The 15,109-nt window shown below is 41.0% G+C and overlaps 1 protein-coding gene across 6 annotated transcripts in view; it reads left to right on the forward strand.

The window, feature by feature from the left end:
* The window catches only part of rapgef2b (Rap guanine nucleotide exchange factor 2b), a 132,629-nt gene that overhangs the window by 30,458 nt on the left and 87,062 nt on the right, over positions 1–15,109 (forward strand). For all 6 annotated transcript variants that reach the window (XM_079668895.1, XM_079668892.1, XM_079668896.1 and 3 more), the window contains exons 2-3: positions 1,769–1,839; positions 5,232–5,288. In XM_079668895.1, coding sequence (XP_079525021.1) covers positions 1,769–1,839; positions 5,232–5,288 — 128 coding nt within the window. The remainder of the gene's footprint in view (positions 1–1,768; positions 1,840–5,231; positions 5,289–15,109) is intronic.

A 15,109-nucleotide genomic window follows, 5' to 3' on the forward strand; every position in this document is an offset into this window, starting at 1 on the left:
GCCAAACCCAAATAACTAGAAGAGTTTGTGCTGACGTCAAGGGACCATGATGAGTCAGTCGTGTAGTGTCATTAGGATGTTAAATAGTAGTAATGTCTCACATGTTGGTTGATTATTAGATTTACATGGATTTTCATGCTTTCTTTGTAGGGTGTGATATGCTAAGATACACTTTAAAACATATTTAATCAACCACACTCAGTATGCTATTTGTGTTTTATAAGAAATGGTCTTATTGCATACGATATTGCATCAGAATCACGGGTTATTTGCGACCAAAACAAGATTTCATTGACATTCTTTAATTGTTAATTTCACATTTTTTAAATCAGCCTGAACCAACAATAGTGAGGCTTTTAGTGCTGGTGTGATTTTATTAATCTCTCCTTTTAACATGACGCCAAACCAGCAGACACAAAGCGTTATTCAGCTTTTGTGGTCAACAGTTGAATACAATTTTCAATTAGTTTTTGTTTGCTTCCATTAGAAACATAACCCAGACACAGGGTGGGCATTTTGTGTGGTTTCATGTGTGTGTGTGTGTGTGTGCTTGGCGGGGATTTTAACACAGAGTCTCTGTTACCCCTCCACTGTGCTGTCGCCACATCTACCTCCAAGTGCATCCCAGTAGACACACACACACACACACACACACACACACACACACACACACACACACACACACACACACACACACACACATATACATATACACATACACATACACATACACATACACATACACATACACATACACATACACATACACACACACACACACACACAGTCAGTGCCCCAGTGTGCACACACACAGTGAAGTAGCTGTACTGGCTGCCAGCTCTCAGAGAGGGCCACTTTGTTTCACCTCTGACTTGGATTCACGCCAAACAATCTGAGAGTCGCTCACTGGGTCATTTGATGGAGTAATTGAATTGGGGGGGGGGGGGTTTAGTTGTGCAGTGTACTTCCTTTATTTTTTCTGTGAGGTGCTTTATCGCTTTTTAATCCAATGCTCCGTCGCACAAATCAATGTCACTGTCTCTGTGAATGGGTTTCTGTCCTGTGAGTGGCCAGTGTGTCCACTCCACTGCACAATGAATAATAAGCGTTTTTAAAAACAAGTGCAACCAAATAATAATTTCCTTTTTGTGTATTTTTTTTGGAGCTTTCTGCTCATTTGGATTCAGATAAATAGTTAAAATGATAGATTGATTGAGCAGTTAGATAATTGAAATACATGTAAGGAAATGCTGATAACTGATGATATTTAAGTACTTTCACGAGGAGATATCCGCATTTTTGTATTAGTCTCAACCGTACAAATATTATAATTTGCTGTTTTTCTTTCATTCATGTCATCATAATATCTGTAATGCATAGTGCATGTTATCTTTAGTGGCAGCAGTGTCAAGGATTAATAAAAGTGTCTTAATCTGATCTTTTGTCTACGTGGTTTTCCTTCCAACCAGATGTAAACACAACATTGTAATATAGATCTCCTTCTAACACGGAAATGGTGGCAGTAACGGTGGCCTATTTACAATCAGATATCTTGCTTTTCAGCAGGTACATTTTCCAATATGCTCATCAGGTATTTGCTAGCCCTGTCTTTTTTGCTGAGCTGGTATTGTTCAGACGTTTTATCGAAGCAGTTGCACACAAAGTCGTTGTCGTTTCATACAATGCGGATATAAGTATTGATTGTAGCGGCTTTAAAGCTTTATCTCTAAGCCTCTGTGTCTAACAACAGCTCCCCTCTGTTCCTCAGGACCTGGAGATCGTCTACTCGTATCTCCACGGGATGGAGGCCTTGTCCAACCTGCGGGAGCACCAGCTGAGGTTAGTGTCTGCACACATTACCGGAACCTAATAACCATAATTGAGAGCTTGATATTCCAATCACATTCATTTCAAATGCAAATTAAATCACTGACAACTCCTCAGTGTCTGCTCCATAACGGTTGTAGCCAGGGGTGCAGCATTAGCAGGGAGCCGCCAGCCAAGAGCTGCTGAACGTCGTCTGCTTTTCTAATCCAGCAGCCACTCGTTGGCTGGAAGAATTTCAATCTCTAAAAAGCAATTATGCTGCTAAAAAGACATATAATATAAAAACCAGCTGTTACTCTGACTAGCGCACATAAAAGTATATTTTCCTGATTACTAAAAACATATTTTAAAGGGGACCTATCATGCAAAATGCACTTTTTTTATGTCTTTTATACATAAATATGTCCCCGGTGTCTCGGGAACTCACGCAGCATCAGAAAATAAAACCCTCTCTCTTTTCCTCCGTACCCAAATCTCTAAAAACGGGGCTACAACGGAGCTGATCCAGATTTGCATCCGATATGACGTAATATCGGAAATGTGGACCCACGGCCCTATCAGAAAGTGCTTATCAGAAACAATGCCCAACTGTTTTGGACGTAATATGGACGGTGCATGTTCACATTAGCATCGCTAACACTCAGAGCTAACCTGTACTGGAGAGCATGTGTGTGAAGAAGCAGGAAATAAAAAGGAACTCACCTTGTGGTATAACCGGCAAGAGAGAAAGCCTTTGAGCTCCATACTGTTTCAGAGATAATCCTTGATAATCCATGATATGGCGTTTCATCACGGCAGTATTTAGTTTAGATAGTGGCTGCTTTTGAAACAGGAAGTGAAATAGAGGGATGGCTAGGATGGGTGATCTGTTTGGTATTTTGAGCAAAACACTTCATAGACATGTTGTTTATATATTTTTATATATCTGAGACCTATGCTATTGCCTAAAAACAGCATGGTAGGTGCACTTTAAGCATGATTAATGTCAGTCCACTATTTTTGTTCTTGTAAGGCCCATATATTTTCTGGATAACAAAGTGACAAGGTCTTCGGTTTATGTAGGTGTGTATACATTACCATGATATGTAAAACCACAAACTCTTCTAAAAGATACCTTTATTTGAGCTTTAATCTAAATAAATGTAACACCAATTTAACACCAAAAGGAGCTGTTGAGGTGTGAAAGCACACAGCGATTGTCTTCTCTCTATGGCCCCGTCCACACGGAGACGAAAACAAACCTCAGTCTCTTTAAAAAAAGTCTTCCGTCCACAGAAACAGCTCAAGAAACGTGTCCGTCCACACGGAAACGCTGGAGACGCTGTAGTACATATGCCGGGCCTGTAAGTGGCGCTTATCAAAACAGGGAATAAGACCGATGGCGATTATTATTATTATTATATTATATAATAACTGTTCTGCAGCTATTGTGCGTATGACAATCAAGCCTTTGAATCTTGGATTTAGTTTCAGCTCTAGCTTTTTTTTTGTTACTTTCTGTTCGAAGTTCATCTCAATCAGGACTTTCTTTCTGACAGTAAAAGGCACATTGAGGTCCATATTGAGCTTCTATCTCTATCGAAACAGATTTTTTGGATTAAGACTAAAGGGACTTTTGTGTCTTTACATAAAAACCTCACATTTGACCCAAACTACCCTGATGTGAACACCGCTCTGCCCTCCAAACACACCGCTCTGCCCTCCAAACACACCGCTCTGCCCTCCAAACACACCGCTCTGCCCTCCAAACACACCGCCCTGCTCTCCGGTCACCACACCGGCCTTCTGGTCTTTTCTGTCTGGCGCAGACTTTCCAAACACTGCATGTCAGAAGTCTGTTCCCAGCATGCCTTGTGTGCATACATGTGGATTATACTGGCGACGGAACAATATAGCGGTACATGACCCGCGAGCTGGAACATTCCTCTGTGTGACCCCTCGCAGGCCTCCCACCCTACAGTAACCCCTCACCCCCCCTCTGGGTCCTGAGGAATGTCCCCATGGTCCCACACACCAATCCTCCACTCCCGCCAACTCTGCTTGTCCTAACAAAAAAACCAATACAATTCCCAGCCAGCTATGATCCCACTAACTATGGGATTATGTTAGAGTTCTTTTTTCTTCCACATTTTGTCTGGGAGGAATGTCTTGTTTTTCCGTTGTAGTCCTTTTTTCTCAGCGACTTGTTTTTTAGAGCTGGGATTGTTGTTATTTTTCTGTCGTCGTCGTGCACTGGTGGGGGCTGCAACATGACGGCCACCCCCCAGCTGTTTTTGAAGCCTTTCGTGTTTTTAATCAGCTACTGTTTACTGTATGCCTGTCTGTAAAGTTGACTTGTTTCACTGGGGGCGTTTTGGGAAAGCCTGTAGGGAGTCATTAGAAAAAAGTTAACAATTATTTACCCTAAAATAATAGTCATAAAACATAGTTAAATCCTTGTTTGCATAATGATATTACTTTTAAATTATGATTTCTTTCGATCCATCCTGTTCCTAAGGAAAACAAAGCATTTCACAAATGAGAGCATAAGATAAATGACACTTGTTTACTTGTTCTCGGAGCAGATGCATAACCAGTCTTGTAAGCTAATTTTTCAAATCCAAAAACATACCTGCAAAATAGTCATGATTCAGTGGATGAGTAACTCTCTTAACCTTTCATCACTGCTGCACCAAAAACAAACAATTAAAATGATTGATTAAAAAATGTAATACAAATTATAGCCAACAACACCAATACAAACAAACACAATAAATCAAACAGGCAAAAATAAATGTATTGCAAAAAAAAAAAACGTAATAGATGACTCTCTGACCCAAACTGAAAGCAGGTTTAAAAGATAATTCTCACAAATGCAAAGAAACGTTTCCATGACAAACATCTATAAAAATGTAATGCCATATTTGCATAAAATACTCCTTATTTGTTTGCTTCTGTAACATACTGACATCACTATGTAAAACTCACGCTTCGATCGGGTAACACTCCAACTTTAGTGCAGTGATAAACTAAGGGGTGGGACATCTCTAAGCGGTGGACCAATCACAATAGAGCCGGCCAGCTAACCAATCAGAGCAGACTGGGGTGCTGTACAGGCAGTATGAGAAAAACGTTTGAACATTAAAGCATGTGAACATGTCATAGTGGAGGCATACATACTAATAAAACCTTAACATTAGCACAATATGTCCTCTTTAAAGTCAAGTGCAAGTATTTTTTGTCTGACCTGAGTCCAACTCATGTGACTGCAATTCTCAACGATGCCATTTATTACTTGTTGAAGTCATGTCTGGGTCTATTCATCTCAATTATTTATTTTTTGTGACATTGCAAACCAACCAACCATATTTAATTTCCCCTCCTATTGTTTTCTGACCACCCCCCCTTCTTCTCTGTCCCTGCAGGATAATGTGTGAGACGGTGCGCTATGAGAGACATGAGGCCAATGAAGTGCTATACTAGTAAGTACCACAAAGCTGTAACTGTGTGTATCTGTGTTTAAAGAAAGATGGATGATATACGGTCAATCGCTTCCATCTCTACCAGCGTATGACACACATGAAAAACAGCAGGGTGAGGCCTATGAAACAATATTTCAAATCTGTGTGATCAAAGCACACCATAGCCCGGGCCGTTACTCAGAGTTATTGATGAGCGGAGGCGTCCGGGTCCTCACAGCAGAGCGACCGGGGTGACACTAATGAAAACAAATGTCCATAAAGCACAGAAGCAGTCATTCGATGCCTCTATCAAGGTGTGTATCATTTTCACAACCAACCACTCTACTTTAACGTAGTAGGGATTTCCAGTCTATTCTCAGCTTGATTCAATAAGTCAGTGTCTACTGATTGAATCTAGAAGAAAAATGGAAGCTATAAAATCTCCTAAAAGCATTTCCTCCGATGCTACCAGCTAGCATACTTGTCAACCCTCCCGATTTTCGCGGGAGACTCCCGATTTCATTGCCCTCTCCCGGTTTCCTCCCGGGGTCATATTTCTCCCGCATTTCTCCCGATTTCTGACAAAATCAGATTTGCATACAACTGTTTCCACCCTGACTTTAATACAGCTACACCGTTGTTTGGTTTCCATGGTAACACGTCTCTTTAGTAGCGCGCGCAACTCAAAGTCTGAGAGGGTGAGGCGGATAGTCACAGAAAACCGAACAAGAATCGACAACTACTCTACTCTCTGCTCACTCCTTTCCTGTAAAATACAGGTCCAGCCCAAACATATGCTCCATCAAGGACGGTGCTACAGGCCGCAAGGCAGTGCACTTACAACTACAATAAGCATGTTAATGTTAATCTAACAGCTCCGGCGATCCACTAGCACCTCCCCCCCAATTTTGCATTTTGAAATGCTCACGATTTCTGAGGTCTCAAGCATGGCAAGTATGCCAGCTAGTCAGTAGGGTTTCAACGCTTCCTCCTTTGAGCTCGCTGCTGTGAAAGGTCCATGTTATCGGAAAGCTGTATTGACAGATTCCTGACAGCTTCCGAGTGTGTTAGTGCGTTTTTTTAAAAACTGTAGTAAGCACAGAGCACACACACGGTTTGACTTCTGTCACGTGTTGACGTCTCCCGAACACCCATGGTGAGAATTAAGCTGGTTATCAGCCTCTCAAGGGACCACAGAGGACGCATTGTCCCGTGTGTGTGTGTGTGTGTGTGTGTGTGTGTGTGTGTGTGTGTGTGTGTGTGTGTGTGTGTGTGTGTGTGTGTGTGTGTGTGTGTGTGTGTGTGTGTGTGTGTGTGTGTGTGTGTGTGTGTGTGTGTGTGTGTGTGTGTGTGTGTGTGTGTGTGTGTGTGTGTGTGTGTGTGTGTGTGTGTGTGTGTGTGTGTGTGTGTGTGTGTGTGTGTGTGTGTGTGTGTGTGTGTGTGTGTGTGTGTGATGGTGGGTGATGGGGAAGAGTCAACACCTCATTAGAAGCTCATCGGTGGTGTGGGAGCTGATTAAACAAAGGAATGCAGATTAAGCTATGGTCGCATAATAGACTCCAGTTTCAACAATATTCCCTCAGGCCCCTTACACCAGTGACCACACACACACACACACACACACACACACACACACACACACACACACACGTACGTATACACAAATCCAAGCTGATAGCTGCATTCACATTTGTAGTGGTATTGTTACTAAAGCACATTCTAGGATGTTCTTGTCTGATTCCTGTCTAAAATGTAAATATGAAAATGAAAACACTGAAGTGGCAGCACATCACGTTCACACGTAAGCAGTGTTTTCAGATTTAGACAGCTTACTGTGGACGTAGTCTAATACCGCACTCAGACCAACACATGGGCCAAAGCTGCGTCAGCTGACGCTCCTTCACCTTCACTGCGGTCTGCTGCACTTTGGCACCAATGTGTTCCTAGACAAAGTGTTGCAACAGGGACATTAATTAGGGCTTTACTGAATGTTTTAAAGCCTCAGAGCGTCATTCATTACGTGCACACTCAAGTTCTAAATCAATATCCGAATGCTGCGCTTTCTTTTTGCATCTCATTTCATTCTGTTGAAACCCAGTATCTCTGAACAGATGCAGATAAGGATTAAGCTACACTTATGTTATTATTTGTAGAATACCAAGTTGTTGGTAGGATAGTTTCCCACGTGATCGAAACATTTCCGAGAACTCCAGAGGCCTTACTCAGCGTTACATAAAAAAAAAGCTTGCTCCACTACTTGCCTTGCGCTCTGACTTGTTGTAAGTTATATTCATTAAATAAGAAGATCCAATTTAACAAAAACAGCTACATAAGTTATTCAATCTCATGAATCCCTTTACTCAAATAACTTTCTATATTTATTTTAAGGATGATGTCTGACGCCACATATTGAGCTCCAATCAAATATCTTTATAGAAGATTCAGGTGTAAAACGTTCATTTGGACCAACCCTAAAATGTATGTAACGATGAAAAAACCTCATTTAATCTAATACTATCCAAAATTAGATAATGAGAGAAAGCAATAAAGCATCACAAGGCAAATTAGAGTGTGCTTATGAGCAGAAGGAGAGCAGTGAATCTGAAACATTGATTTTATTTGGTAAATAAAAAATAATTGAGTGGTTTTTTGTGTAATTGTCTGTTTTATCAGTGGAGGTTATTGATCTGCGGTCTCTGCTTACAGTGATAACGACACATCCACAAGTGACAACTGTCTCTGAACAAACATGCAATCGACCTGCTCCATATATGAACTTCTTATATACACAGAACAAGGAAATACACGTCCTGTACTTTTACCAAATGTCCCTCGAGGCAAAAGCAGAACACAGCAGGTTATTGTCTTCTTGGTTTATTGGTTCATTTCATTCTTACAAGTGTCCTGACATAGTTTCTAGTTGTGTCTTTGTATGCGTACGAGTGATTGCGTGCATGCATGTGTGAACCATTAAAAAGTCTCCCTGATAAGAGCTGGGTGTTAAACAGCAGCACATCAGATTGACTTTCCTCTTGTGCAAGATCTTAATCAACCTTCCCCGGTGAAAACACAAGCTTTTAACAGCCTGTCTTCATTTCCCCGTCTATTTACAACAACAGCAATAATCTGCAGGGGAACGAGGGCTTTAAAAGTCAATGGGGGAATTTAATTGTGGTAGCATCTCTATGAAGTTGTAAAAATGGTATGGCTCTTACATTGAGTCATATGTCAGATGGCTGTAAGGATAGTTAATTTCCTTGTTAAATATAGGATAATATAACCATTTAGAGAGTTGTTCTTAAAGTGTAAATGGACATTTGTGTTCATAGGGAGTTTCCTTACAACTAAAGTGTCTGACATACTGTATGTGTTGCGTTAAAATGTGATGATACACCTAATCTGGGAAGTGAAGTGAAGGGAAGACACCAACAAATTGAGGGAGGATATTAGCATGGGTGGGAGTATGTGTGATTCACCATGTTGCTAAATATTGCTTGTGATAAGGTACATGTACTGGAAATTCAGTTGAACAGCCTTTTAATAGATGAAATAATCACTGGGTGTTGTTGACTGCCTAAAATATTCAAAAACAAATGCCTCTTATTACTGCATGAACAAGTAATGACTGCACTTCCTTAGAAAACAAAAATGACCACACATAGAACATTATTTTATAAATGCTGCAACTAATTAGTTATTTTCCTGTATTTATTTATATTTATAAACATTTGAAAAAGAAAATGGCCATCAAGATATCCTTAAACACGAGGTAGTGACTCCAAATCACTTTTTGTCCAATCAACAGTCTGGATTAATGTCAGTGACTGCAATGCATTAATGCCTTACATTTAAAAAAGGTATTTGGTATTCAAATAATTGTTTCCAGTGTAGATTTCATCGGGCTCTTGAAAATAAGCTTGGAAAATGATTTCTCTTAACTGTAACGCAGCTTTAAAGACTTTGGCTGAGATTTGATATATCTGCCCGTGCTTCATGTAAAATGAAACCACATTTCACAGTTTGGCTGCCCTCCTTCTGGATATTCCTCCCATGAATTAAGAAAAAAACTGCACCCAGAAGAAAATCTCCCACGTAACTAAATTCTGTCTTTATATAAATGTTTTTTCTGCTTCGACAAACACCCGTAATGTTGGATAGAAGCACTCCGATCGCTCCAAATGACCCAGTTAATGACCCGCGCACTCTCAGTTTCACTAGCTATCCCTGACAGTTGGCAGTCCTGCAGCAATGACAGGAGGATACGGGTAATAGTTATACAACTACTAATTTCTCCTGCCTCTCTAGATTGCTAGAGTACTCACACACGCACACGCACACGCACGCACGCACGCACGCACATACACACACACACACACACACACACACACACACACACACACACACACACACACACACACACACACACACACACACACACACACACACACACACACACACTCACTCAGTCACACTCAATATCTCATGAAAACATCCCATGCTGTGCGAGCATCCACAGATTAAAGAGCTAATGCCCTGAGATGGAGGCTGACCTGGCACATTCACCATCGGCTGGTGAACAGGGTTAGTACCTTCTGGTCGCCCTTTAATTTCTTCCATGTCAGCTCTTTCATAGAAACCCTTGACCTTCGACCCCCGCTGCTCTGTGTGGTCCAACTGGAAACCCCATCATTATGGATTTGCAATGCGATGGTGCTTGTACAATTAGCTTGTTTGGGAGCCTTTTTCTTCTCCTAACAACGAGCATCTGAGTCACATTGTGTAAGTATTTAGTTCAACTAGAGCTGACAGTCAACGCTAAATGAATCGGCACAGTGTTTCCCCTATATACAAATAGTGGCGGCGCAGCGCCGCTGCTGAAATATGAGCGCCGCTGCTAGGGGTACCCAAAAAAAAAAAAAGAAAAAAAAAATTGTTTTACTTTTTTTTTTTTTCTTAAAATAATAATTGGCGACCCTTTTTCTTTTTTGATTGTTTGTTATATAGATTTGTAGTATTTGTGTTACTGGCATAGGCGACACAGGCGGTCGCCTAGGGCGCCAGATCTGGGGGGCACTGCGCTGGTAGCTCTGGGAGGGAAAAAACATTTTTGACCGTTGCCGCTCATCCAAATGTTCGGCCTTGATGTAACAAGATTCATAATTAAGTAAATGTAACACCCTTTTTAACCCCGGTTGCACGTTTAATTTGTCCTGTACGGTGGGCGCTAGGTTAACTAGGTAAAATAAGATATGAATGAACAACAAAAATAAAATAAGCTACATTTATTTGTTATTGGCTATGGTAGGTTATTGGTTATGTTCACATACTTATTTGATTATTAAAATGTAAACCAATCTTTTTCATATGGGCGTTTTAGAGTTGTACCCCCTAGATCAGGTCTCTAGTAATTGTGTGCTCAAAGTACACCAGATTGAAGCATTTTACTGTAAAATGTTCCAAAAAAAATCTTCCCGGGGGGGGCCTACCTCCGGACCCCCCTAGAGGATATCACGTCCACCCCCCAATTCAAACATGTTCATACAACACTGAATACATTTGAAGCCATTTTTACGTCTATTACCCATGCCAATAAGTTTCTTTTTTTGCAGTGTATTTGTCTTTTGCAGAGATTTTTCATTTATCTTTACACATAAAATGTCGCCTAAAATCTCACCTAGGGCAGCAAATTGTCTAGAACCGGCCCTGGTACTAGGCCTAAAGAGCCTTTCTTGTGCTGACACATAGAAACAAATTGGCGGGGCGCACTTTGCACGCGCACACACTAAAAAATTCCACGTGCTCCGCGCTCACATTATGCTGGGCCCACGTGCCTTAGCACCGCTGCTATGACTCCATCCTAGGGGAAACACTGCGGCATATTCTTTTTTGTATGATAGTAGACTGAATATGTTGAGATTTGAAACCATTGGTCTGACAAAACGCAAACATTTGAAGATGTCGAAAGAATTGCAATTTTTCGACAGTTTTTGACTAATACCCAGGTCAACCCACTATGAAAGTAATTGTTAGTTGCAGTCGTACATTTGTCGGTTTCTGTATGTTTTCTTATAATGTCTTGCTAATTATGAATTTAAAGCCAAGCCTGCATGTCTTAAAATTGAAGCTGTGTCATTGTGTAGTAGTATATTTCAGTGTTAAAGATTTACGTTCAAGTAAATGTGAGCCGCCTATCAAACAATGTTCAATGTCCGTTGTTATAGGAACACAAACTGAGAGATATTTCCCTTTTCCTTTGTTACTTTACTGTGTTGTCACGAAAACTACATGAAACCTCCTCCAAACGTCGCCCTGTGTTAACGTCATGTTACGCTTACAGTCAGAGAGAGTCAGTGATTGTTAAAAGAGGAAGATGTCAAAGTCAGGTCAAACAAGCTGTTGCCAGGCGAAACAAAAATACACACTGACTGTATCTAATGAGCATCAGAGCAACAATGAGGTGTGGCAATGCACCTGGTTTAAATATATCAGTTGTTCTCTGACTTTACATTTCAGTATACCCTTGTTTCCTTTTGTATTTAGTTGGATATAGCAACATTAACCTAACCCTAACCCTAGCAACATTAGCAATGGGGCTGCTGTATCCCATGACAGTGTGAAGTGTCTGGCCTTATGAAAGTTGAACTCAGTTGAAAATAGAAACGGAAAAGTCATCATATCCCAATGACATGTCAGCTAATATAATAATATGACATGCCGTAGGAACAGTCCTAACATGTATACATCAGTTATTTGACGAGCATCTCGAATTACAGCTAATTAAATGAGTTAAACTGACAGAAAAGTCACCTTGTATTGTATCTGAAGAGGCCTATTATTCCAGATTCTGTCGTTATTGTCATGTCAAGTCAATTAAATGCATGTTTTGGATGCTGATCTAGTTTGATGCTAAACTTTAGAGTATAAAGTGTCACAATTAAAACATTTAGTTATTTATTTTATTTAAAAAAAATGCACAACTGCACTTTCCCACCAAGCAGTATCCACATTGTCCTCTCCCACCCGCCTCTCGAGCTTTTTTTTAGCAGATTTTTTTCTCTTTAACAAAACAAATGTGTTTAAGGACAATTGGACGGTTGCAAAACTGTTATAATTGCTTTATTTCATAATGTCACAACACCATTGTGGCTTTGAGAGTCTCTGGAGAGCTTCACGGTGGACACATCACAACAATAACAAATTAAAACGGTTTTATTTTTAGCTTCTTGTTTAAATTGGGACACTCAATGCGGTTGTCAGAGACTCCTGTTTTGCTTTTCCAATGTCTCTCCAAACCCTGTGCACACATAATGAGAAAGAGTTTATGTAGGGTCACAGGTCAAAAGTCTGTCTGACAAATGTCTTCATGGCAAATTGTGACACAGTTTGACTTATGGAGAAAAAGGCATTTCATTCTGAACATAATTCTTGGTTCTAGGGAAAATGTTATTCTCATTTCTTATATGTTTAGATTCTATAACCCTTCCTGCGTCGTTTTACCCCCTCCCACTGCCTCCATACTCTCTATAGCCCCACACCCCGCTGCTGAAGGCTTCCCGGGGGGTTTTGGTGGAGGATGTTTAGCGTTTGACGATCGCTTTCTGTACTCGTGACCCAGTTCAGTCAAGCTGTCGCGGCGCATAACATTCTCCCATCTCCTTCTTTTCTGGATTTGTATCTTCCTCTTCCTCCTCATCCTCTTATTTGAGGTGCTCCCCTCGCTCCGTGCATCTGCGTGCCAGTAATTAATAATTGAGCATTTCATTCGTGTCGTCTCTGAACGCTAGCAGAACCATGAAACGATGGAGCGGGTCCGCAGGGAGGCGGATGGAGCTCAGCCGAGGGAGAAGGAGGGCGGATGCTGTTGGAGGATTTGGTGTCAGTAGGGTGTGCTGTCTGCAGCCTCGTTAGTTCTTCAAGAAAAGTGCGGAGAGTAGGAGGATGAGGAGCAAGGAGGCGGGAGACTTTGTTCTCAGTGATTAGGAAAAGAAACTCAGTCAGCACGGCGGGGCCGGGTGTGAATATATGTGTCTGTGTTAGCACGTGTAAAATAAGCTTGCCCAACCTTTACCTTTCTGTTAGCAAAAACCAGTTCGCTGACGTCTGACTGCTCATTGATTTGTTTCCGCTTGGTTTCAATTAAACAGTCTCACTCAGACCAAGTGGAAATGTTCTGTGATAATCACACAAGCTGCTGCCTTATTAACACCAAAGCACCTTTAAGTACAGCGTCTGATTTCAGCTTGATGACATTTCTTCCTCTTCGACGAGGGGAATACACATTTTCTATCAAACTATCAGTCTCAATCAATCTATGCCGACTATACAGAGGGAAGCTTCACAAAGAGAAACGTCCAGTTGAATCGATGCTTGGCTTTCATAGTTCATATAATGGCGGGTTTTCACACCATCAGGTGAAGCTGAACTGATGCAGCACACTGACAACATTTTTTCTGTCTTTTTAAAATCATTTAAGACTCTTCCTCTACCATTTTAGAAGTAGTTCAATATTACGGAAATACACTTTCTCACCTTGAGTTATGAGCAGTTGGATAGCTCTTTACTATATACTGTATACTACCCCCTGCGATATATATTGCGATATGAAAAAATACAGACAGTTTCTTTTGTCCGCAAACCATCCTTTCTGGAACTTTCATGCTATACAATTGGTATTTTTTTAACTATATTTAACCGGATGAAGGATTTTAGTCTCGGACGTCTGGATCTTAAGTTATCAGAGCAACAAGCTGAGCTAGCTCGGTTAGCAGCGCCGAACTGGAGAAACACATGAAACACTTTATTCAGTGTTTTTACCTTTTAATCACCGGGTCCGTTTGTTTTGGAGATTTGTTTGTGGTTTGCTGTGCATGCAGAGCCTGCATGTCACTCACTGTACCCCTGACATGAGAGCCGCGCAAGTTTTCCTTTTGTAGCAAGCAGCAAAAGAATTGTAACATGACGTGTTTGAGTTAATTTGCCTACTTAAAGGTGGGGTAGGTAATTCACTTCAGAAAAACTTTTTAACATCCCGATAGCAATGGATATATTAAATGCTTTGACAATAAATACATCTGTGGAAGCCGCTGCGCTGTAAAAAGCATGACCAATCATCTGAGCCGGCCCGGCTAAAATAACTGGATGGCCTACCTGCCTGTCAGCCTTCCATCTGTGCACAAACTTATCTCGTGCCCTCATTGGTCATGTGCGTGTTTGTGTGTGTTGGAAGAGGGGCTCTGTAAGGAAGTCTGAAAGGAGAGGCAGATTCTAGCTTACTCGAGAAAAAAAAATGATTTGAATACATCGCACATGCGCATATCGCGATTATCGTCACGACACGATATATCATGCAGCCCTAATATATACTGTAAATATATTTAGCAGACGGTTAGCCTCGCTTAATTAGGCATAAAGACTCACAGTTTGAAGTGAATTGTTGTTCTGCCTGAAGACACTAGCTCTTTAAACAGTCATAATTCAGCCAAAGTTGTTACGAATCATCAGAGCAAAATGAGAGCAGTTTTCATTACTGACGGGACTATCTTTGTCCACCCCAGCTGAAACTCATGTTAAATTCCCAGCACTGGAGAAGGATGGTATTACGGGTCATGAGAATACTTCCCTCTCTCAGTTTCTTCTTCCTCTTTACTGTAAGAGGGGGACATGGTTGATGTTCGACAACCAAGATAGGTTGAAATCACAATTAATCTGATTGAAGTTAAAACACATACTCCTTCTTTGTTCAACTCTCGCAAATAAGAAGAACAACAAATATTATTTATTATTTTTTAGACTCTGAGGAATATATTCGTTGTGGCCAAACGGCGGTACTACACTTCCGGCCC

This window comes from Notothenia rossii, assembly GCF_949606895.1.
Source record: "Notothenia rossii genome assembly, chromosome: 3".
Lineage (NCBI taxonomy): Eukaryota > Metazoa > Chordata > Actinopteri > Perciformes > Nototheniidae > Notothenia > Notothenia rossii.